The sequence below is a fragment of the Cyprinodon tularosa genome, unplaced genomic scaffold (genome assembly GCF_016077235.1).
Source record: "Cyprinodon tularosa strain WSP-4 unplaced genomic scaffold, ASM1607723v1 ctg350, whole genome shotgun sequence".
Classification (NCBI taxonomy): domain Eukaryota; kingdom Metazoa; phylum Chordata; class Actinopteri; order Cyprinodontiformes; family Cyprinodontidae; genus Cyprinodon; species Cyprinodon tularosa.
This window is the reverse complement of record NW_024039064.1, coordinates 66939-92589: the sequence shown is the minus strand read 5'-3', so window position 1 is coordinate 92589 and position 25651 is coordinate 66939. Positions and strand designations below refer to the sequence as shown.

The 25651-nt window shown below is 37.6% G+C and overlaps 1 protein-coding gene across 1 annotated transcript; it reads right to left on the bottom strand.

Moving 5' to 3' along the window:
• Positions 1-932: 932 nt before the first annotated feature.
• Positions 933-25259, bottom strand: LOC119789911 (discoidin domain-containing receptor 2-like). Its single transcript, XM_038295103.1, has 17 exons — positions 25131-25259; positions 24694-24795; positions 20081-20183; positions 19687-19924; positions 16000-16147; positions 14119-14221; positions 13838-14021; positions 10966-11206; positions 10824-10889; positions 10398-10534; positions 9072-9276; positions 8778-8989; positions 8508-8635; positions 8222-8431; positions 2896-3130; positions 2668-2817; positions 933-1067 (listed from the first exon to the last, which is right to left on the bottom strand). The coding sequence occupies exons 1-17, from the start codon at positions 25237-25239 to the stop codon at positions 933-935; spliced, it is 2706 nt and encodes a 901-aa protein (XP_038151031.1). The 5' UTR covers positions 25240-25259.
• Positions 25260-25651: the final 392 nt, after the last annotated feature.

The window sequence follows — 25651 nt, the reverse complement described above, 5'->3', positions numbered from 1 at the left end:
GTGTTGAGAAATAAATGAGTTTCTTCAGTCTGCAACATTGGTCTTGTGTAGTGTTTGGTGAATTTACATTATATTTGTACTTTGTTGATGGTAGCCAACTCTAATCATAGGGAAGTAGAAGTGCTAAAAGTGTTTTAGGTTTATCATAGCAGAGTGTAACTCGTGCAACCAGAGTATAGTAATGTGAAACGTGTGTGTTTCACATGGTAACAAAGTGTGGTTTTTAAACAGAAGTGTATAGTTTTTGCAGGAGTGTTTAATTATGCAAAGGATCTGTAGTGTTTTGCTAATTGGGTGTATGGTTGTGCTAATTGTGTGTAGTGTTTTGAAAACACGGGCCCTGTTTTGAAAATCGTGCTTAAGCAATCCAAAAAAACTGTAAATAAATGTACATTTAGATGCAGTCTGAAAATAATATATCATTTGATAGAAATCTTTTAACCGATGTGTTTATATGATTTGATGGAAGTTAATCTAAATAGTTTTAGATGACATCTGTTTTTAATTGTTGATATAGAAAGAAGTTATTTCAGATGCATTAAGTCCGGAACCCTGGTAGGAAGACCTTATTGTTTTAATATTTAGAAACATTTAGAATTTTTTAACTTTACATATTTTTTACAGTTTAAAGTAAACAATAGCATTACATATCCTATTTTATAGTTTTATTTGATCAAGTGTTTCAATTTACAAATCATGTTCTGAGAATAAATTATATCTTCACGGTGTAAGACCTGATTACCCTCTATATTTTAAGCATCTCCTCTTTTGTATCTTCATGTTTAATGTAATGTATGACAGCAGATCACTGAAAGCATTTGTAACCCCAAACTGAAATCTCCATGTTGTAGCTAACCCTTCAGAAGGAGTTACATTTTGTAGGACAAGGATGCACGTTTATAGGTAACATATTTTGATCCCCTTTTCATTTGCTATGCCATTCCCTCCATCAGCTGGGTGTGTATCTCCTGGAAGCTGGGTCTTTCTTTAGCGTTTCTCCTCCAGCAGCTCAGCATGAGGTCATTGTAGAGTCTGTCAGGACAACACTGCGGTTTTGGTAGGTATACCTGAGAGGATAAAACAATGAGGGAGTATGTTAGAAGCACAACAAGGTTAAGTGTTTTATTTCAAGGTTCATAATAGTCAAGAGGATTTGCAACCTATCATGGCAAATACATATCATAATAACAAACACTCACAAATAAAGTGAGTACCATACAGTGCTCTAAATAAAAAGCATTAATACACTAATAACCCCTTCTCATCTCGTTTTCTTTTGTTATAACAAGATTTGTCAACACATTTGATTGGGATGTTACATGATTAGCCGACAGAAAGTCGACAAAACAATGTGAAAAGGAAAGAAAAGATTTAAAAGCAAAAAAGTCTCAAAATGTTGTTAGGTTTCAAAAGAAAAAACTCTTTAAAGGCATACTATGCAACATTTTTCAGTTAATTAATGTGTTCCATAACGTTTTGGATGATTAAATGAGTCATTTCAGGTCGAACAAAGGTTTTCTCGGCCGCCCTGGTGGTCTGTAGGGGAAATACCATACTTGCAATTGCACGAGCCCTCGGCCCGCACCCACAGGCTCAGAAGTCTCGTGCATCGCGAGAGTCGGTCTTGCTTTACGGCGAGAACTGCTACACGCCCCCATTGTAAGGCATGCTCGTTGCTAGTGCAGTGGCGATATTTGTGCAGTTATCATGGCGGAACCACCGAGAATTTTCAAACTCGAAAAGTGGAACAAAATAGTCACTTACCGCAGTAGACATGGTGATTTGTTGCATTCGCCTGTCTGCTAAGCTCAAAACAACTGCGCCTGGCTTGATGGAGAAACCAGGGGAACAGCTGAGCATATTTACGACAGTGCACTTTTACTTTCGCCCTCTGGGGGGAGCCTTGCTGGAAAATCAACACCGGTTGCATAGTATACCTCTAAGTGTTTTTGCAACATACTACGAGTTACAATGAGGCATGTTAGTGGCATTGTCAGGCTTTTACTTTTAAAGACAGATAGATTGGTCATAATAGGACAAAAGATGAGGGAGAAAATATAAAATAATACAGAAAGAAAACCTGGTAGAGGTTGAGCGTCTCCTTCCAGAAAGATAATAACCCTTAGCTAGGCTTATTAATGTTTCAGAGTGGCCCAGTCAAAGGTTGAGGTTTAGACCTAAATCCAAATGAGAATCTACGGAGGCTAAACAATACATTCCTTAGTTCCTTTGATATTATTTGGATCAAATCTGAAAATAAATAGCATTAATTTGCATCAAAGGTGTCTACAGTCGTGTAATCACTCAGTGGGCCTATATATAGGGTTACATGTAGTCACTATGCTGTTTGGTGACATGGTGTGTACCACACTCAACATGGACCAGAGGAACAGAAAGAAAGAGATTTCTAAGGAGATTATAAAAAAAAAGTTAAAGGTAAAGGTTATAAGACATTCATCAAGCAGCTTGATGTTCCTGTGACTAAAGTTGAACATTTTCAAAATTTGAAATTCAAGGCTGAATTTCGTGGCTGCAGGAGGAACATTTGGATCAATTTGGAGTTTCTTTATGAACTAAACTGGCAATAAATTCACTAAAGGTTATCACAATAATCATTAAAGGTTTCTTAAGGTATGAATATTTTTGGAATCCTCATACAGTGCTTACCTGCTTGCCCTGGTTCCTGAAGAACTCGCCTGTGTTTTCGATCACTTGCTCGTCAGAGAGATGGGAGTAAGGCTGCTCCTTGCAAAGCGTCAATATTTCCCACAAGGTCACCCCGAAGGCCCAAACATCACTGGCCATGGTGAACTTACCCTGAAAGGACGGAGAACAATCAGTTTTGGCATAATTATGTCAGTTTTTCATGTAGCCTCAGGTTCTCTGCTCACTCACCAACAAGATGCTCTCCCACGACATCCAGCGAATTGGCAGGACGGCTCGGCCTTGAATGCGGAAGTAGTCTCCTCTGTAGAGGTTCCTGCTCATGCCGAAATCTGCAATCTTGATGGTGCTGTTTCTCCCTACCAGGCAGTTGCGAGTTGCCAGATCCCGGTGTACAAAGTTGAGGGAGGACAGGTACTTCATACCAGATGCAATCTGCAACGCCATGCCTAATAGTTTGATGTAGCTACAAGAAAAGGAAAGAGGAGGTACTGTTGGCGTAGTGTGCCCATAGTTTCCATCTTCAACCTTACATCTTCTAGCAAGTCATTAGTATGTTGTACATTTTAGGACATACTCTGGTAATAGAAAATCTGTTTTCAGGTCTTAGAAAAAAAGCTACAGTATCTGGTCTCATGGGAAAAGTTGTCAAGTGTTAGGACAAAAAAACATTGTCAGGTCTCAGTGGAAGAAAATGCCAGGTCTCCAGTCTCAGCATAATAACCTATCAGGTCTTAGAATGAATAGTTGTCATGTCTGAAAACAAATGATCAGAAAAAAAAGCCATGTCTTAGGAAATTGTTTATGAGGTCTCAAAAAATTGGTTTTAGGCCTGATAAGTTTATTGTTAACACCAGAGAACAGATTTTTTTATAAGAACTGATAATTTCCTGAGACCTGAGTATGTTCCAAATGTACACACTGCAAAAACAATCTAGAAATAAGTAAAAATGTCTTTAATTAAATGTATTTACCCTTTATTTAAGTGAGTAAATAAGATGATCTGCCAATGGAATGAGCATTTTTACTCAAAATAAGATAATTAGATAATATACACTGGAAATAAGACAATGCAATTTTTTTTTCTTATCTTAAATGTAAATTGTCTTGTTCCATTGGCAAAGTTTCTCACTTACCTCCTAAATTCAAGAACAAATGCACTTAATTTAAGGAAAATTTACTTATCTACATTTAGATTTTTTTCCAGTGCATCGTACATTTCTCTAATGTTAACACACAGACAAAAGGTCTCATATTCCTTTGAACCTTATTTGTCATGTTATAACCACAAACATTAGTGTGTTTCATTTGGATTCCAAGTGACAGACCAAAGCATAACAAAAGGGATTTAATTTAGTCGGTAGATATCCATAAGTTCTGCCTTAAAGGTTAGTGTGGGACAAATGCAGAACAAACAGCACCATTGTAGCACTTGCAGCTCTTGTGTGTACAACCTCTTTCTTTGCTCCCTGCTTGCTTTCACTTTCTGGTCTTTTTATCTCCTTTTTATCTCTTAACCAAAACTACAGAAAGTTGGATTTAGTTCTTTGATTTATTTTTTATTTAGATTTTTTCCCCCGTTTGGACTATTTTAGTTTTCAGCTATTCCACACAAGATGCCTCTGTACAACAGCCCGAGGAGGCAGTTCTCATGAAAAACGCTCTTATGGAATGACTTCAACACAAAGTGTATATGGAGAAGAACCACCCGATTCAAAGGATGCCTACCTTCAGCACGAAGGACTTTGACAAGCTGCTGCAGAAAATAGCTGTCAGGGAACTGAAAATCCACCAACTTGAAGTAAACTATGAGGTAAACGCAGCGTATGGAAATGAAACAACGCTGCCTGTGATTCCGAAGGGGGACCAACCGCCCAGCAACTCAGCGAACAAACAGTTCCCAGAGGAAAATGAGAATCCCTGGACCACTCTAGGTGCAAGACCAAAGGATCAACGAACCCCCCACCTAGACAAAGAAAACTAGCCGAGACCACAGAGAGATGTCCCAAGAAAAGTGAAACAAAAACGGGATGTTCTCACAACACATGATAGGAGTAAACCTGCTGGAAATGTTGGAATTCCGTTACAAAACAGATTTGCTCCACTCCAAGATGAGACCCAGAAGGATCACGACGACAATGTGAACAATCTTCATTCTAAGCTACCAGATAAAAAACAGGCCACAGAGCCAAGGACCCTGATATTATGCAATGGATCTATAAGCGGGATTAAACATTTCTGTAACAAGAAAAACACAGAGTTGTTGATTTATAATCTTTTGAACTGTGGCCTGGTGTCTAATGTATCAGACATCCTTCCAAAGATCATGAAAAGATGCCCGACCTTGGAAAAACTCATCATACAAGCTGAAGCCTTGGGCGACGCAGCCCTGAGAAAATCTGAAATATTAAAAGAGGATTACATTCGTCTGCTGAATTTAGTTGATGATCTTAATGTCAAGGTGTTTCTCAGCGGCCCTCACGTCAGTGTTGTGGTCCAGACCACCTAACCCGAGATCAAGACAAGACCAAGACCAGAGTGTAACGAGACCGAGACAAGACCGGTCTCTTCCGATCTCGAGTACTACAACACTGCTCACGTACCCATTAATTGTGGGGATGAAATGTTTTCCAAAGTTCTGATGTTAAATAAATGGCTGAATGCAACATGCAAACAGACAGCTGTAACGTTCATAGACAACTTTAACATCTTTTGGGAGAGGAGATGTCTGTTCAACAGAGATGGTTTCTCTCTAAATAAGTCAGGCGAAAAACGGCTGATATCAAACATTTTCTATTCTGAAGCATGCACCATCAGCTTTGTTCCAAATCAAAGCTCCACCAGTGCCTAAACAAACGATAAGCCCAGTACAGCCCGAACAAGCCAAGATAAAGATGGCCAGAAGGATGACACAGAAAGAGCCTACGTCAGAACTACAGGAGGATTCATCCCAGATCTCAGCAGGACAAAAAGAGGACTGCCCTTTAAATTCCAAAGAGAAACAACAACTTGCTTCCCCACAGACACCAGTCCAGATTGCACCCAATTCCCCCTCTTCTCCACAAAGCCCAGATGTTCCTTTTATGGAATTTTCTCATAACATGAACAAAGTTTTTAAGATTGGCCTACAGTTGACATCCTCTCCACTTAGCTCATTCTGAAAACCGCAGCTATGTGAAAAAAACAGCATCTTCTAAAAGCCGCAGAGCCCCACTCTGCAAAAAATGGTTATCTAACTTAGTAATTATTTCTTAAAATAAGTGGATTTTTTCTTAAATTGAGCAAGTAAGTGAGACACTTTGCCACTGGAATAAGACCATTTACATTTTAAATAAGAAAAAACAATTGCAGTCTCTTATTTAAAGTGCAAAATATCTAATTATTTTATTTTAAGGGTAAAATTCTCATTCCATTGTCAGATCAACTTATTTTCCTACTTAAATTAAGGGTGAATACACTTATTTTAAGACACGTGTACTGATTTGCAGAATGTTTTTGCAGTGCAGATCCTCCTCTACATATGACGGAACGTCAGGACCTTCAGATAACTTCTCCGTGATACACACCGGGCCCTGGCAACAAGTATATCAGACATAACAGTTTCCAGCTGCTGAATAAATAAACTACAAATAGCCTGAGTTCCTTTAAATCAAGAGTAAAAACACATTTGTTTAGGATTGCCTTCGACTGTTCTAGTTAAACAGTTCAACTGAAACATCATTAGTTAAACTTTTTTATTTTCTTTAGTCCAACTGTTTTTAATATTCTTTTTTGTTTCTACATTTTTTATTCTATTTATTTATAAAAAAAAAATTCCTACTTGCTTTGATTCTGTTTTATTTTTCTATATTTCAATAATGTTAAGCACTTTGCAATGTCTTTGTACTGAATTGTGCTATACAAATAAATTTGAAAAAGAAAAAAATGCATGGCCTTGGTACCATCATACTGTGGGGTAAGCTGCTTCCGTAGAATAAAGGAAGATTATCAAGGTTAAGAAGATATAAACCTGATAGAATTGGCAAAATACATGAGACAACTGTTAACATACAACCAGAGCCCTATGGTGAGACATCAGAATGGCTCAATCAAAGTACATCCATCAAAATGCTCGGAGATTAAGGTACTTTGAAAGGGAAAACGGGCTAATATTTTGTCCTCTAGATCAGGGGTCCCGGTACCGGTCCGTGGGTCATTTGGTACCGGGCCGCACAGAAAAAAGTATATATATATATATAATTTATCGACGAGTCTGAGTGATGTTTTATTTTGAAAAATCTAGTATTGCGGTATACTCTGCCAATTACATCAGTCGGTGCATCTGTGCCTCTTGACACAGGATAATTCAGTTCAAGACTCATCCTATCTATAACATCGTATCTTTGTGAAGCGGGATTTTTTGCGGTTACAGCGACCAAAACACGGAGCAGACCAGACATCAGGAGCACACTTCGTGTGTCACTGTCTCCGATAACACCTAGATGGAACCGGCTTGTTGTTTTATTTTTATGCTGTTTGCATTAGATTTTATGCCAGTCGTTTCATGGGGCTGTCCCCACGGACCATGGTGCAGTCCGTGGTGCAAAAAAGGTTGGGGACCGCTGCTCTAGATGCTTAAAGTCCTAGGGAAGTGGCTGTTCCAACCGTTGAATTTCAGAATTCTCCCGGGTGGTGCACGACTTTACACGAGTGAATAAAGTGAATGTGATTGGTCGTTTATCAAGGGAGCGGGATTGTTGTGGAGGAGGGTTTGCAAGTCCTTTTGGTTGTGGCTGGTTTGTCAGAAACATCTTGCTAACCAGTTAGCAACTTAGTGCTAGCAGGTTCCCAATGGGAAATTACTTTGGGACCAAGTAGCACTAAATTGGTGACTTAGAAACGATACTGTCAAGGAACGCTATGGACAGTGGAAACATGCAAGAGGAGGAGAGTTTTGTGTCGGAGGTCGTGGATGAGTCTCCTCTGTTATACATTTTTTATTTAGAGGAGGAAAGCGGGGATGAAGATGTTGTGGAAGAGGACGCCAGGGAAGCAGAAGCTTGGTTTGGTGTAGAAGCTTCCAGCCGTCCATGTTTGAGCCGTTGCCTCGCAACGCTGCCAGTTCTGTTAGCTCTACGCCTGCCGAAGACACAGACGTCCATCCCCGTGAACACTGAGACGGAACTCAATGGGAAAGGAAATTATTCTCATTTCAACAGTTGCATATATTAGCTGCAACATATGAATCAAGAATCTGAAAAAATTTGATTGACAGACAACCTTTGATATATGATTGGCCAAATTTAGGTGTACAAGCTGACATATAACTAACTGGCCTGCATAAGATCACGGAAAAAAAAACTGATTTTAAGACAGGATTTTTTTAAAATAGAAATGTTCTAACTTTTGGGACAATATCGTCTGATAAAGAGTACATTTATATACATATTTAAGCCAGAATGATTTGACATTTAAATATGACTTCCCTACGACTTTAAAAGTGGCAGAAACAAACCCAAGGAAGGAAGACTGTACAGTTGTGACGTTACAAAGTCTAAACTGTATAAATATCTATTACCTGACTCCACTGTTCCCTTCCTCCTGGTCTTCCCTATCGTCATTCAGGGCCTTTAGTCTGAGACCACAGAGGAACTGGTTTAAGTCCCCATTCTCCATATACTCTGTGATCATACACAGAGGGTCCGTATCCACACACACAGCCAGCAGGCGTACAATGTTGGGGTCCCTCAGACGAGACATGATTCGGATCTCCTTCAGGAAGTCGTTCCTGCAGCACAGCAGGGAAACAACTATATGAGCTGGAGACATAGCCACTCTTCTACCTGTTTGCCAGCTACCCTCACCTGGCGTTTTTATTTGCATCTTCCCGTAGCTTCTTCACCGCAACAAGCAGAGGTAATTCACTGTTACTTTCCACTGTTAAATCCTCATCTAAAAAGTCCTGTATACCATCTGCCTCACATAGGTGCACCTGTAGGAGGAAGGAGAAGCAGTTTATAGACGCCTGATCCAACACAACTGGTTTCACTTCAGAATTAAGGTTATTCCTTTGATGTTTATAGAGAACAACTTGAAAGAGTAAAAATTAGTTTATCATACTTAAAGGAACTCACCTCCCCAAACTGACCCTCTCCCAGTTTCTCCTTAAAGGTTAGCTTCTCCCTAGGGAACTCCCTCAGGATTGCGTCTGATCCAGCAAACAGGTTCATATTGACACTTCTGATGGAGCTGCTGTCAGAGGACTCCTGCAGACTGATTATATCTGCTTCTGCATAGTGTGGAGCGCCATCAGAACCAACAACTGCTCTACCAGAGGCCCCTGACTCTAGAAGAAAACCCATGAGGTACGAGATATGATTCTTCAGCTGCTCTTAACAATACTCAGACTTGGATTTTCCCAAGCTTACCAAGGTGTTCTGAGCACTCCGCAAATTCAGGCAGTTTGCGGATGAGGCGTGACGGCTCCTGGTAGTCTGCGCATGGAGGGTAGATTCTCTCGTAGGTGGCGGTGGAACCATCCTCACTGGATAGAGAGGAGTGAAGGAGGGAGAAGGCTTGGGTCTGGACAGCAAGGCGAGCTGTTAGCTCATCGTCCAACCAGCGACGGGAAGCCTGCAAATGAGTAGGAAGGTAAGATTCACTGAAACAAGGTTGAAGCAAGATACCAGCATAGACCTGTATAGTGCTTCCACATGCCTCTTTTGTTTTATATATTCTTATATACAACAGAACATCTTATATTAAGATGTTATGCCCTGACTAATAAAAGAGTGCATGAAACATATGGAAATATACCTCCATACTAGTATAACTTAAGCATCATGTAATGAAAGGTTATTATTTAAATCACTATTTATCTCAATGTGTAATTTATGTAAATTAAATACAAACAGAACTTTCTTCCCCCATTTTTTTCTGTTACCTTCGATTATTTTTCCACTTAGACACAACATTTAAGATTGCACCATTGACTAACATTTTAAATACATAAATTTGGGCCTAATAGAAATCAGAATCAGAAATACTTTAATAATCCCAGAGAGAAATTACTTTTGTTACACGCTCCAGTTACAGTTTTATATATATATACACAGAATATATATATATAAATATATATATATATATGTATATGTATACATACATATACATATATATATACATATACATATATCGCTTGGGATTGCCACATCTATCACTACTGCCTTCTTCTGCTGTTTGTCGATCAACACGATGTCTGGTTGGTTAGCCATCATATATATACGTATATATATATATATATATACACGTATATAAATATATATATATATATATATATATATATATATATATATATATATATATATATATATATATATATATATATATATATATATATACATATATGTATACATTTATACATATACATATATTTATACATATATGTATACATATATATATATATATATATATATATATATATATATATATATATATATATATATATATATATATATATATATACGTTTAAAGAATTTTGTTTTTCATCCAAATAATTTCATACTGAACAAAAGTTTACATTTCAGTTTGTTAGTATGACTTCTCTGTAATCACTTACTATCTTTCCCACCTCACCCGAGCCCTGGGTCTGTGTGTGGGGATGTGTGTGCACAATCGTTACATCACTAACCTTGAGCCGCTTTGACAAAAGATCATAACGATGTTCCAACTCCACAGTAGGAAAACAGTTTAGTCACCTTCTCAAGCATCTTCTGCCAGACCTGCCTCCATAGAATGATGACTATGATGGTGAAAAGGATGACTATAATGGCCACCAGGCAGCCAATAAGGATCTTTGTGTTGCTGTCGTCCACTTTGTGAGTGGGGTCATCCCCTGATGAACCACAGAACGGGGTTAAAAAGGCTTAATGCAGTAAATCATTTGTCATTAGATAAAGAGAGTGTAGCAAATGTTTTAATGTAATAAATGTAATAGTACACCTGATTTTATTTTAAAACAAAATACTGTAGTTTCTGATTCTCTCAGCAGGGGGCAGTGTTTACTTAGAATATCCCAACAATGCATGTCATGTTTCCCTCGAAATAAAACACTTCTCCACCTTAAAGCAGGACGCACGACATAGATTCAGATAAACCTCACCAAATGATGTTCAGTTGGTTACCTAAAGGTCCCTGTTTGGACTGCTCTCCCTTTTGACGACCCAGTGAGGTGTTGTACACTGCAGAGCCTTAGAAATAAAAAGAGACACGGTGACATTATGCTCAGAAATGACTGATTTTCTAAGGACATTCTTTTTGTATTACCTGATTGGAAGGCCACCTCACTGAACAACATCCACTGGTCGCTGAAGTGAAAACGGCATTTGATGCTCCTAGCCGTTCGGTCCCCAAGGGGCACAGTGAGAAATCGGGCGCTTTGGCCCACAGGCTTGACAGCGGGCCTAAAGGTCACAGGGTCAGACTCCCATTCTGTTTCGGAGCGGAAGTAACAGGTAGCCTGTCTGAACTGCCTCACTCCACGGCTGAACATGTTGCTGCAGTGAACCTGTAGTAGCAGAGCAGTGGTTAAACAACTAAAATACGCAAACTAAGCGGTCCTACTCATAAATACATATTTTTAAATTGTTTTTTCAAGATAATGATATAACTATGTCTTTATCATGGTTAACTGTTAATTGCTTTTCAAGATAACGAGATACTTCTCATTATGACAAGAAAATAGTTATTGTTTTCTCCTCATAATGAGATGATTATCATGAATCAAACATAGAAGATATCACCTAACAGACAACCTAATCTTGTTACGTAAAAGTTAGGTTTTTCATAGGATTACTCACAGAATTACACATGACTTATACTTATAAATTCTCTCTCGGTGTTGAAGGATGAAGGCTGTAGGGCTAATCAGTTTAACTCATACATCAACCATCTCACGATCTTGAAAAAGGGACGTTTATTTTCTTGAGATGAACAATTTTATTATCATGCGAAAACGACTTTTGGTGTGTTTAGATAATGATCAAATTAACTTGTTATCTCGAGAAAACCATCGTAAAAAAATCGCCCTCGGCTTCCGTACTAAAACCTTCTGTGTAATAAAATATGTAATTTATGGTGAACATTTATTTCTCAGGTTTTCTTAGTTTTTCTTTGCTCTTTTTCAGCCCCATTTCTTATTTTAGTATCCCTGTGTGAATCACTGTAAGGCGAAATTAACAAATAGGTTCTTCTTTTGACTGTAATGGCCGACGTAGAGGACTTGGTTAGCACTGGGGAGGAACGTCGGGCTTGGTTGTAATGAGTTACACTTTTCAGTGATTGAAATTGAACGATGAAAAGGACATCGAAGCATTCGGGAGCAGCTTTCCGAAATGCAAAGAAGGAGGGAGAAAAATTGGCCCAAATCAGAGGTACGTAGACTATTTAGATTTTGCAAAAATTATATTCTAACAAGCAATGGCATCAACAATGTTTTTACAAAATCCTGTGTTGCAGCTGTTGATCCAACCTCACACGGGCCCTCACTAGATATTAGCAAAAACATAATGCAGTATTTCACAACTTCTGCAAGTAAAATTTCCAGAGCATTTGATTGTGTCCAAATGCACTGAGCCAATATTGCCTTGGGCACCAAAGACCCTAGAGACGGCCCTGGGTGAGGGAGGAGTTAGAGAAATATGTTAGGTGTACAATGGATCCATCCCTTGACTTTATGAGCCTTTTTATATCCTGAAAGAGCTTTTAAAAGGCTAAACCAACAAGCAAAGCAACTGTGCAACTACACTCACCGGCCACTTTATAAGGTACACCTATCCAACTGCTCGTTAACACTTAATTTCTAAGCAGCCAATCACATGGCGGCAACTCAGTGCATTTAGGCATGTAGACATGGTCAAGACAATCTCCTGCAGTTCAAACCGAGCATCAGTATGGGGAAGAAAGGTGATTTGAGTGACTTTGAACGTGGCATGATTGTTGGTGCCAGAAGGGCTGGTCTGAGTATTTCAGAAACTGCTGATCTACTGGGATTTTCACGCACAACCATCTCTAGGGTTTACAGAGAATGGTCCGAAAAAGAAAAAAACATCCAGTGAGCGGCAGTTCTGTGGGCGGAAATGCCTTTATGATGTCAGAGGTCAGAGGAGAATGGCCAGACTGGTTCGAGCTGATAGAAGGGCAACAGTGAGTCAAATAACCACCCGTTACAACCAAGGTGGGCAGAAGAGCATCTCTGAACGCACAGTACGTCGAACTTTGAGGCAGATGGGCTACAGCAGCAGAAGACCACACCGGGTGCCACTCCTTTCAGCTAAGAACAGGAAACTGAGGCTACAATTTCCACAAGCTCATCGAAATCGGACAGTAGAAGATTGGAAAAACGTTGCCTGGTCTGATGAGTCTCGATTTCTGCTGCGACATTCGGATGGTAGGGTCAGAATTTGACGTCTACAACATGAAAGCATGGATCCATCCTGCCTTGTATCAACGGTTCAGGCTGGTGGTGGTGGTGTCATGGTGTGGGGAATATTTTCTTGGCACTCTTTGGGCCCCTTGGTACCAATGGAGCATCGTTGCAACGCCACAGCCTACCTGAGTATTGTTGCTGACCATGTCCATCCCTTTATGACCACAATGTACCCAACTTCTGATGGCTACTTTCAGCAGGATAATGCGCCATGTCATAAAGCTGGAATCATCTCAGACTGGTTTCTTGAACATGACAATGAGTTCACTGTACTCAAATGGCCTCCACAGTCACCAGATCTCAATCCAATAGAGCATCTTTGGGATGTGGTGGAACGGGAGATTCGCATCATGGATGTGCAGCCGACAAATCTGCGGCAACTGTGTGATGCCATCATGTCAATATGGACCAAACTACCCTGAGGAAAGCTTCCAGCACCTTGTTGAATCTATGCCACGAAGGATTGAGGCAGTTCTGAAGGCAAATGGGGGTCCAACCCGTTACTAGCATGGGGTACCTAATAAAGTGGCCCGTGAGTGTATATCAGAGGCAGCCAATGTCCAAGGAAGTAATGTTCTAGTCTAATTATAAATAAAAGAAAGAAGCACACCACAATTATGTGAACACATTTAGCTCAGCAGCTTAAAAAAATATCTGCACCGTTGCTCCAATGGAGGAAAACATTAAACACAAACTGCTCTGAGTTCTCACCTTCATGGATGTGAAGTTGCGGATGTGGTCAAAGTCAAAGATCATCTCTACGTAACCTTTAGGGAAAGTCTTGTTGCTCCAGCCCACGTAGTCGTACCCAGGCCACACTCCGGGGACATGGCTGTGCAGAAAATCATCCAAACCCCAGGTGCCATCTGTCAGCTGGCCCAAGCCCTTGGTTAGTCTGGAGAAGCAACGTTTTCAATGTGTTTAATAGGAAGAATCTGAGCTCATGTTTTTACAGCTGCAATAAACCCTTGTAATACACTTTTTATTTACACCTTTGAGCGTTTGCTCCATCATACAAAGAGTCATTAAAGGAGACCTCCAGGTGTTTGTAGATCATTTGGTGTCCATCAGGAATGCTGTAAGACACCAAGCCATCTGAAAAATCAAACAAAACAAAACAAGTAAAAACTCTAAGAACTGGTTTCTCTTTAAAAATTTGGTTTGCATAGAATTGGGTTTGGTGCCTGTTTTTTGGTGTACAAAGAAGCCGTATAGCTGCACACTGTGGGTCAGCTGGCTAAACTAAAAGCTGAATGCACCTTTTTACTCAGTTACAAGACAGTTTCATTTCTGGAAATCTGAAGTCCAAAAATATGTACGATATATATATTAAATCTTAGATTTATAACTTAGATTTACATATATATTTAAGATATACATATAAGTTGTTGATAAGCGATATTAATTTGAGATTCAGAAATAGATTTAAGATATACATGTAATAAATATATATACAGGGGTTGACGTTAAGGATTTTTACCACTTGCCCAAAGGGCAAGTGACTTTCAAATTTCATTTGCTCAGAAATTTTTTTTACTTGCCCAGTATAATTTTTGATAAATATAGTTCCTAATATAAATTTTTGTATATATCAATGAAACATGTTTGTTTTTTTAATGTTTTTTGTAATTCAGTATTTTTTAAGTTTACAGGTTCCTGGTGTGTATATGCATGCGTCAGATAATGAACTCAAGCCTACATTACCGTGTTAACATGCTTTTCAATCCTTTCTGCACATTCTTTTCAAACTAAACTTTGCTTTAAACTGTTGTGTGCTTGGAAAAATATAAATTGTAATGATAAAAATCTAAAAAAAACTTACCGTAGTAGGTTAAAAACTTAAGATAAATCACAAGACAGAAGTCAGTGTCACAAATGAATAACTTATTTTAGAGTCACGGTATGTTTATACAGGATGAAACTATTAATATAATGTGACTTTTCTAGAGAATCATTATACATAGTTATTTTATACAGGGTTTTCAGAATTTCCTGACTTTTAACTGACTCAGGATTAGTTTTCCCTGACAAAATAAATGCCGCAACAATAAAAATAACATAACAGGTCACCAATTTAACATGTTTAGCTCTATAACATTTAAATGCACCTCTCCAATGTCTAAGAGAAAAAAAATGAATGAACATTTTTTAATGTATGACCTGCATCACTGTACAGAAGACTGCCATAAGATAGCCATATTTACACTGTGCGCATGGCATACAATTATGCCAATTTTCCTAATACATGACCGATAATTTTTAATCTAGGGTTATCTGGGTGGTGGGTAAAATGGGTACTCTCCCGACAATAAAAACTACTTGCCCCGGCCGATAGGGCGATGGTTAACATCGAGCCCTGATTTAGATATTTAATGTAGAAATAGATTGAATATATAAAGTTATGTATAACCATAGTTGTATTTAGATATAAATTTAACATCTATATTTAGCATTTTGTCCCTAAATGTTAGGGGGAAAAAAAGCTCTAAATGTGAAGAAATGGTGTCTTTTCTTATATGTTTACATTCGGAGGGCTGTAATAGAACAAGCGACAGATTTTATGAAACATATTTGATCCAGAACAACACAAATAAAATATTTCTAATTATTCTAATTATATATCAGAATAAAATTTGCAATCCAAAACTTGGGAAGGGGTCAGATTTGCTCTGAACATAGTTTTAGGGTAAAAAAAAGTGTAAGACAGCTTTCCAAGAAGGCTGCCTAGAGCAGTTTTTTAAATGAAATCAGTTTTAAACTATTCTGTTTTGGTTCTCATATCAGTACCGCACAGCTCTGATGTATTTTTAGTTTGATGTTATCATCCTGCTAGAATGTCATGTAGACCTGCATGATAAAAAGTTCTGACTAACCAAGCCATTCACAGCCATAGAGCTCCACTCTCATGCAGACTATCATGGAAGGATCGGTGATGGGCATGAAGCGGACAAAGCGAGCTATGATGGGCGGTTCCAGATCCTTCAGGACCACATCATATGTGTTCTCGTTGCCCTCGATGACCTTGAAGAGAAAGGCAGGTGGCTCAGTTAGGAAAGAATGAAGTGCATTACTGATGAAATGAAAGATGTAACTAGATGGGTTTATAATCCTACTTGTAGATCTGTATTATGCACCAACAAAAGAGGAATAATTATGGTTTGAAAGGATGCCACTCAATTCTCTAGATAAGCATCTTTCCCAGTTAAACCCAAAACAGTTTTAGATGTATTTTATTTTATCCAAGGAAGAGGTTTGTTTCTGAAAGGAAATGGGACGCAGATAAAAAAAAAATGTAATAAAAGGAAACTATATGAAAACATACATACATACAGTAGCAGCCATTCAAAATGGCCCTTCCCAGTCAAACACCAGCCGAATGGCAGCCCACTTCCCTGCAACACCCAGCAGAATCCCCTCCAACCTCCAGCCACTGAAGGGACCACCTTTTGAATATTTTTTTACTCTGACTCCAACCTTTCACTGAATTACAGGGTCTGACCAGTAGATGACGCTTCTCTTTAGATCTTAATGTCCACAAATCATAACAGAAAGAATATTTTATACATAGATTGATGTTTAAAAAGGAATTGTAGGGCACCAGCCAAGGGCTCACCAAGGAAAGTGGGGAAACTTTGAATGGGTGCTACTGTAAATATCGATTCTTAACAACACCATTCTTTTTTATTTTTTTATTTTATTTTTGATTGATTTATTTATTTTTTTTATAAAAAATAAAATAAAAAAAAATAATAAAAAAAAATAATAATAAAATAATAATAATAATAATAAAAAAAAAAAAAAAAAAAAAAAAAACACTATTCTTTTTCAAACGATATGCTGAGATTATATGCCCCCTAAAATTGAATGCAGGGATTTATTGGGTATTTCAGAAACAGAACCAGGTTTCTGCTGGTGTTTTAATGAAATAACCTAATCAAATGTGTTTTTTTTTTAAATAATGATTTATTTATTGATGGGGAAAAAATTATTTCAACACAATCTTGTTTGTGCAAAATGCAACTGCCTTCCTCAACCCTTACAAAGTAACAAAATAACGAAGAATTGGCACTTTATTTTATGGCTCAATTTCCGTCGCTTACCTCCTGATTTGAGTTACCTACTCGTATTCATGTGACAAAACAAAGTAGGCCTAAATATTTCAAAATCAGACACAAGCTTCAATATAAGGAATAATTGATGTCTATAAGTCTGGAAAGTTTATTCCAAAGGAACGGGGATACAATCACACCTCAATAAAAGCCATTATCTGGAAATGGAGAAAATATGGAGCAGTAATAGCCTATCAAACTGATTCAACAGAGCTTCCACAACTCATTCAGGAGGTCACAAAATAATCCAGAAAATCAACAAAACCCCAGGAGGAAAAGGTTTAACAATCAGGAAGATGCAGGACAAAACCTCCATGGGTCTTTTGCAGTTACGTGACCTTGACACAAGGAGGCGCCATGTTGGGGGGTAACCTGCCTAAGTTCATTTTAGTTCAAGTAATGACAGTAAAGCCGCAATGACAGCGCGATAACTTCAGCAACATGGACAGCCACAATAAAAACGAGAAGAAGCCTTACAGAGATAAACTCAATAGGGACGCCAGAGACCGGTATTTAACTAAGCTAACCTCAATTAGCAACATAGATCCGTATGAGCTAGCAGCTAAAGCATGGACAGCTGATCCCTCGCTATTTCCACCAACTACAAATATGGACATAATTTGTTATCTTGTTAATGGTGTTAGTGCATATACACTTGAAGAATTCCGAAACTACAAATCTCTGGACGCTCATGGACTGTTTACTAATGGTTGGGTGCAAGATTTATACTCATTTCAACCAGAAGGATGCACTAACACTGTGGTCACCACAAAGGTAAGATGTTAGTCAAACTTGTACAAGTCTTCACTTCACAGCTTTATCTAAGTGTAAATTATGGTGCATCCGAACCTATTAAGCGGCAAAAAGCTTCCAAAATTATTAAACTTAAAGTACATAAAGCTCTTTTACATGGTAAATAAATTTAATCTTGTGACCCCTGGAATATTAAGGTTCATAGCAAATATATAGGTGTTTTTTTTGTTGGTTTTGGTAAAAAAAAGATGGGGATGTAAAAATGTGTTTGTAAAAAACACAACAAGAACGAGCCATTTTAATTTACAAAAGAAAAGGTAAATCTCCTCGGGACGCTTGAATAGCAGCTCTAATTTCTCGCACGGTAACCCCCCAATATGGCGCTAATTACCCACAATGCACAGGGCGTGACGTCACGTGCGAAAGACCCATTGGAGAACAGCGAAGCTCGTCTCACATTCACCCTAAAACATCTGCATGATCCCAAAGAATTCTGGGAAAATATTCTCAGGAATGATGTGACCTAAATGTCAAACATTGGGATGGTAGTGGGAATATCAGGGGCTACTTTGCTTTTTAAAGTTTGGAGTTCATTTCACTTTCAGGTAGAACCAGGTTGGGATTGGATACATTGTTTTACCATTGAAATGAAATTATCTCTTCAGCAAATTTCTATTTAGTCAGATAAGATTTATGTGATATAAGATGTAGAAAATCTAACAGGGGGGAGGAGAGGGAGGCACAAAATGTCTGGTCAGGGTGAAAAAGCTTCTTTTAAATATTTGAAAAATCTCTAAGATTTAAGCGAAATCAATAAAATACAGAAAAAGATTGTATAAATGTATCTTTTAAGATACTATCATTCTTCCATTCTTAAATCTTACAGTCGTTGCTTACTACTCATCTGTTTTTCGTTATGCCAGAGAAAATATAAATGATGAACTTGAGTTAGTAATCATTTATCAAGCATTTAAATGATATAAAAGTGATGGGCAGCCAAGGGGGCAGGTTCTACAGCAGTTGTGCCCTTGCCCCCGGTAGAGATGCCCCTAAATGTATTTGTTATTGTAAAGAAACAAATACAAAGTTAAGATTTTATTGAGTTAAAAGAGAAAAAACACTCAAAGGGTTTTCTTTTGTTTCATGTCTGGTGTAGCTGTCTGTTCTGTCAGTCCACAGAAGGACCCAGGTTGTCACAGAATTCAAAGTGCTCGTCTGATTTGTGGATCAGTGCCGGATTTCAACTTTAGTGGAGATGAAAAAATTCAGCCATGATCTGAAGAGCTGCACCGTGTTTCGCATTCAGATATGAGTTAAAGGCTGCTAGATTTCTTATCTCTACTTCAAACTTCAGCTTTGAATCCAGCCATATGCTCTCCCTCATTTCATTTTAGATAGATAGATAGATAGATAGATAGATAGATAGATAGATAGATAGATAGATAGATAAACAATCTCAGGATGGACACTTGATGTAAAACCTGATAATATAAGGCTCAAATATTCTGGGGTCCTTGTAGAGGCATTTAACGTGACTAGGCACCTTTAACCTTGTTTAGGTGTACGGTAGTTATATCATCATCATCATGAAGCCATACTCAAATCAGAGATGCAGAGATTCATGGCTTTGCATCAAAAACCCTTTTATTAACTTTCCGAGAGATATAATCAAAACAATCATTAATCTGTGGCCCTCACCTGATTCCCCATCCTATCACGCCACACCACCCAGCTGCTGCCGTCCCGGCTGTACTTTATTCTGTATCTCTTAGCGAACTCGTTCCCCATGCCGTCTGCATGGCGACCCTGGGAGCCCACAAGGGTGATGAAGTGCAGCGTACGCAGATCTACCTGGAGGTACTCTTTGAAGCCATCTGGCTCTGACATGATGTCAGGACACCAGGCCCCATCGCCGTCGCCGGTGTCAGAGTCGAGTCTGCAGAGGGTGAGGGAAAAGGGAAAGGAGGCAGTGAAGGAAAGGAAGGACATGGAGTCTAGGAACACTTTCCATGCTTTATTGACTCTCAGCTTATTTAGAATGCAAATAAAACTGAGCCGAGCTGTTAGAATCAAAATAGGGAATGAAAGTTACCTTCCAAATCGTGCAGCAGTAGACTCTGACCACTGGCTGGAAGCAGAGATGTGCTCGTCCTGGATCTGCCCTCCAGTCATGCCCAGAGGATAGCGACACATCTCTGCAAACATAAAGCAACCAATTAGGATAATAAATGCTTTCAGGCTCTCATCAGAGGAATTATATATGATAAACAGACACAGAAGCATTTAGTGGAAAGAAAATTACACAGAGTGAAAACTTTACCAAACAAATCCATAGGTACATGATAATTATTTAACTTTGCTCAGTTACATTTACTTGTGTAACTGAGAAAATTAACAATTAGAAAAAACAAACAATACTTTTTAAATTATATCTGAGTAAAAACATGAAAGAGAATCATTACTCCTACTTGACTAAAATTTCGGACTCCTCTACCCATCGTGACTAACTATGCTTCATAAAAACATTGTTTTAGACATAATTGCCAGAGACACCCCTGCTTCTTTTTTGTACTCAAGGCTTATTGGTTTTTATGTTATTGTCCATCTATTGACAGTGTAAATACAGCAAACAGTATACTGTAAAAAAAAATGTATTTTGAAGAGCATTCCTTCCACATAAATTTGTTATTGCTTAATTTCTAAATGTTATATTTTCATATACGCTGTATATATTTACCTCATTCTTTGAAACGGCAGAATTTCCATATAACTTTATATGCTGTGTAACTTCACACTTTTAATGTATTAAATCATTTGATCTGATATCGCGTAGTTAGAAAATCAGTTGCTCAGTATTTATGGATGGCTTTTTACCAAATACTAGTTATTTCTTTGATAACTCACTTTTATTTTAACTTAATTAAAATGCAATGAAGTAGTGCTTCTTTTACTTGTGTACAATTTCTGGGTACTCTACCCATCTCTGCAGAAATTTGAAAAGTTTGGGTTTCTTTTTTTCCCAGACTCTTGTCCTTTGATGCTCTTAAATAAAACTCAGTGCAACCATTTGCCTCCAGAATTCCCCTAACTGTTAAAACAGGATGAATTTTCTTAACCTAAAGCCAAAATAAAATGGCATAAATCATTTCACAGCATAAATCTATGTATGTATTTTGACTAAATGTGTGAGTATGGAAGAGGATTAGGGCCACTGGAAAAAAAAAAATTAACTGATTTTTAAATTTTATTTCAGTTTAACGTGGGAAAAAAGTCAGAATTCTGAGATTAAAGTCAGAATTCTGACTTTTTTCTCAGAATTCTGACTTTTTTCCCATACTAAACTGAAATAAAATTTAAAAATTAGTTAACTTTTTTTTTTTTTTCCACTGGCCCTAATCCTCTTCCGTATGTGAGAGCCACTCATTTATTTAAAACTTTTAACTGAACAATACTGCTTTCTACATGATATGGGAGGGGGCAGACTTTTAATGTAAAAACTGATAACAAAATGTATTATTATATATGTTAATTTGTTTGGCCTCTACATAATTATATATACAGAACTTCATTTTACTTACCAGTTCCAATGAAATGCAAATATACTTAGAAAGAAGTATTTAAAAAAAAATAAAATTCTGACAGTCTTGGTATAGTAAACCACTCCCATTCCTGCAAAGTTTACTAAAACATCTTTGTACTCAGATGTGAATAGTAACTAGTTACATTTACTCAGTTAAATCTACTTGAGTAACCTTTTAGAGAAAAAATTACTTTTACGAGTAGTAGTTATAGTTTTACAACATTGTACTTTTCACTTTTACTTGAGTAAAAACAAAGTATCACTACTCTTGGGTAAAATGTTATGTCACTTCATCCATTTTGAGAAACTTCACTTAACTAAAACAATCTTTTTTTAAACAAATATGCAGCGTTGTTAAAACACATTCTTCTTTTTCCACTCAAGGATTACGTGTTAGATAAAAAAAAAAAAGCTGTCGCATATGGACGCACTGTATATGCTGTATGTATCTCAACCACCTTTTTCTTCCTTTGGCACATTTTTCTCCTTTGACTATTTAAGCTGATGTAACAAGTACATTTCTCTACTTGGTGATCAATAAACTTTGATTGATTGATCAATCAATCAATCAATCAATCAAATCTGCCGAGTCTGCTGTGTGATGTGGAGGTTAAATAAAAATACAATAAACTGTATACTGTAATTCAGTCTATTTTCATATACTACTTTCTTAGTGTTGATTTTGTACATTTTATAACTCAATTTTTGTTTTTTTTTAAAGAATGTTCATTCTACCTATTTTTTATTGTGTATGTTACATCATTTTGTAAAATATTAAAGCAATGGTTATGATCATGGTTAGTAAGCAGATCAGTTCTTCACTACTTGAGTAACTTTTACCAAATACTTCCTCTCTTAGATGAGTGATTCCTTTAAAGGATGCATTTTACTTGCATTTATTACATTTATTTATTTTCGGACATACAATGATATAATAAAGACAGCATATGTCCATATAACATCAATTAAAACAGTCTGAAAAAAGGGTGTATTGGCAGAAGCAAGAAGCTTATAATGGCCACCCTCCGAAGCCAATTTACATTGGACTAGAAAGCAAAAGATAAAAAGATGGCTACTGTTTATAATACATACCAACGAATGATTTTAGGAAAAATTATTATTCTACAATAATACAATTTTTTTCGGAAAAGGAAAGAAAAAAATAAAAAATAAGGATAACGCACCCAATATCTTACTGCTCTTAATTGCATTCCCATGTTCCCATTATTCTGTCATATGTTTTTCAACCTTGTTAATGTACAATCTTTTAGCTCCTGGTCTAATTTGTTAAATACATCAACCCCAACAAAAGAAATTACAATGTTGTTTTACTTTTGTTCTTGCTTTTGGTTTTCTGAACATTTTATACCCTCTGAGACAGTAAGCACTGTCCCTGATCAAAAACAGACCCTGAATATGTACTGGCAACAAATAACTTATTACTTTTTACATAAATTGAGCGGTCTTAAAGTCAACCAAATCTTAAAATTCAAATGTTTTTAAATGTACAAAAACTTGAGTTTGAGTTTGACTTTAGTTTCACTTGAGTCAAAATAGGATGAAGTAGTGCTATTTTTACTCAGGTACAATTTTTTGGGCCCTCTAACATTTAAAATGGAGACATATGAGGCACATGATGAGCTGTAATGATCTAAATCAGGTATCCCCAAAGTCGGTCCTGGAGGTCCGCTGTCCTGCAGGTTTTAGAGGTTTCCCTGCTTTAGCACAGCTGATTCTGATGATTGCAGTTCAGCAAAAGCCTGTTAATCAGCTACCAATGTAAAGAAGCTGTGCTGGAGCAGAAAAACCTCTAAAAACCTGCAGGACAGCGGACCTCGAGGACCGACTTTGGGGATGCCTGATCTAAATGAACAAATTCCACCAAAGTTTTCTTGTTTTTTGAATTTTTATCTCAATTTTATTTTATTGATTTGGAGTCTCTCCCCAGGAGAGGCTGCAGCTTCAGCAGAGATGAGCTGTGGAGTCTGTAGCTCTGTGCTTCTTTCACCTCAGTTGACATAACACTTCATATTTAATTTATGTGCTTTTAAATTTTGTAAGTTGATATGATCTTTGCAAAATAGCATTAGAAGAAAATAAGGTCTGATGGCAATAAATAGCATTAAAATTGGAAAATGACGATTCAGCTTTAAAACAGTGTCTTTTTATCACAATTTAGGATCATATCCACAGTTTTTATTGGTTTATTGAGTAAATACCTTAAAATTATTCTTATTATGATGAATAGGAATATTCTTGCGAGGAGGAAACACTTTCAAGAGTCATTTTTTCTCCCTTTTTCATATTTTTGCAGGACCTGAGTTGAGAGCTAATTGGTCTGAACCCGACCCCAACCCCCCCCCCCCCCCCAGCCCCTTTTCCTGCAGTCCTACATGGCCTCTAAAGCCAAACAGAGGCATCGCTGTGTGGGTGCCAGTCTAAGCAAAATGAAAAGGGAGTGTCCACTGAACTGCCTGCTCTTCATTTTCCTCCGTTTTCATGAGTTCTGCCAAAATGGAGGATAAGAGAAATTTTTCCCCTTTTAAAAGGTCAATTAGACAAAAAGGAGTGGAGATAATAAAAGAAACGTTAAATCCCAAATACAGCAGGTAGGATAACAATGATATTTTTTTCTATTCCCAGTCACTGTTTTTTTTTTTTTTTTGATTCATGGTAAATGATTGCAAACAAAAATAAAATCTTTAAATGTGAGGATATTTCTAATTGGTCACGTGTGGAGAATATATGCCAAGGTGTATCTTACCCAGAGGCATGCCAACAAACTTTCTACAACACCCACACACCCCTACCTGTGAAAGGTCTGCTTGTAATGAGGATGTTTACCTCCTGACCATTGGGTAAACCACATGCACAAACACACACACACATTCAGACATCATGCCTTCTTAGGCCACCCACCCAAAATGTCTTAAAAATATGCTAACACCTCAGGTCTACAAAGAAAATGTCTCGATTTTATTTTCATTATTACACGTTTGAAAGTTTTGTTTGTTTTTCTTAAATACTTATGTGAAACTAAAACTTGGTTTAATCTTAGGAACCAAATGGTTCAGAGTCTCCTCACTACTATAGCTGACAGATGAACCGTATCACAGAGTTTCTACCTGGATTGACTTGAGCCTTTATGGTCACAGCCATCAGGATAAATGAGACGCAGCAAGGGATCAATTTAACCTCCATCATCATCTTCTCCAGGAGCGGCGAACCTGAAAAAAAAACAGTGTTTTTTTTTTTCCTTTTTCAAATCTTCAGTTCATGTTGAATTATTAATACAAAGCACTTAGGATTTTGTCACATATTTTTCTGCAGAATAATTAATCATAGAATTTCAACGGTTTTGGAGAAGATGAGAGCTTAAATGTCTTAAATTGAATAAATCTGCCTTTCATTAAGTTTCGCTTTGACATAAAAGTGTTCTGGTAGACACAGAAAAAAGAGACTATCAGAGCAGGAGCAGGCAACTTAATTCCAATTCCTGTGTTTCAGTTGAGAGAACATTTGGAGTAAAAGATCAAACATTTTTCGTTGAGTTATACTTACGTTCTGATGTTCCTCTGCCCTCTTTTAGAGAAGATTCCACGTTTTCCAAGACTTGCTGAACGCACAGGCGTAAGTTGCTGACCTCCTCCAAGGAAGGTATTTCTGGGCATGGACAGGAGAGTCAGAGAGAGGGAGGGAAAAAGGGAGGAAAAAAACAGACTGACAGAAAAATAAACCCCGTTCCCCTGAAGGAAACAAAACAAAAAAAATACATGCTGTGAGCTGAAATAGTTTGAAATCATGACCACGTGTAGAAGAACTGCTGTATGTATGACAGAGATCACAAATAGAAGGAAGTAAACACTTTAAAGGGAGAATAAACACATCAACCTTTGCCCAAAAGAAACAAAAGTCTGGCACATTTCACCAGAGCCCATGCAAGGGTGTGAACCAGTCAACCAGTCATTAAAAACTCCTAAACTTCTGATATATCTGTGAAGATTCTAAGTCATGCAGGTCAAAGTCAACCCTTAAAAGTACACAATGGAAAAACAATCTTGAAATAAGTAACAATTTCTTAAA

Coding starts and splice junctions, on each gene's coding strand:
- LOC119789911 (XM_038295103.1), bottom strand. CDS start 25,239: ATGCCCAGAAATACCTTCCTTGGAGGAGGTCAGCAACTTACGCCTGTG. Junction 10,535..10,823: donor GTCCAAACAGGGACCTTTAG/GTAACCAACTGA, acceptor GTGGTTCATCAG/GGGATGACCCCACTCACAAA. Junction 8,990..9,071: donor GGAGTGCTCAGAACACCTTG/GTAAGCTTGGGA, acceptor GTTTTCTTCTAG/AGTCAGGGGCCTCTGGTAGA.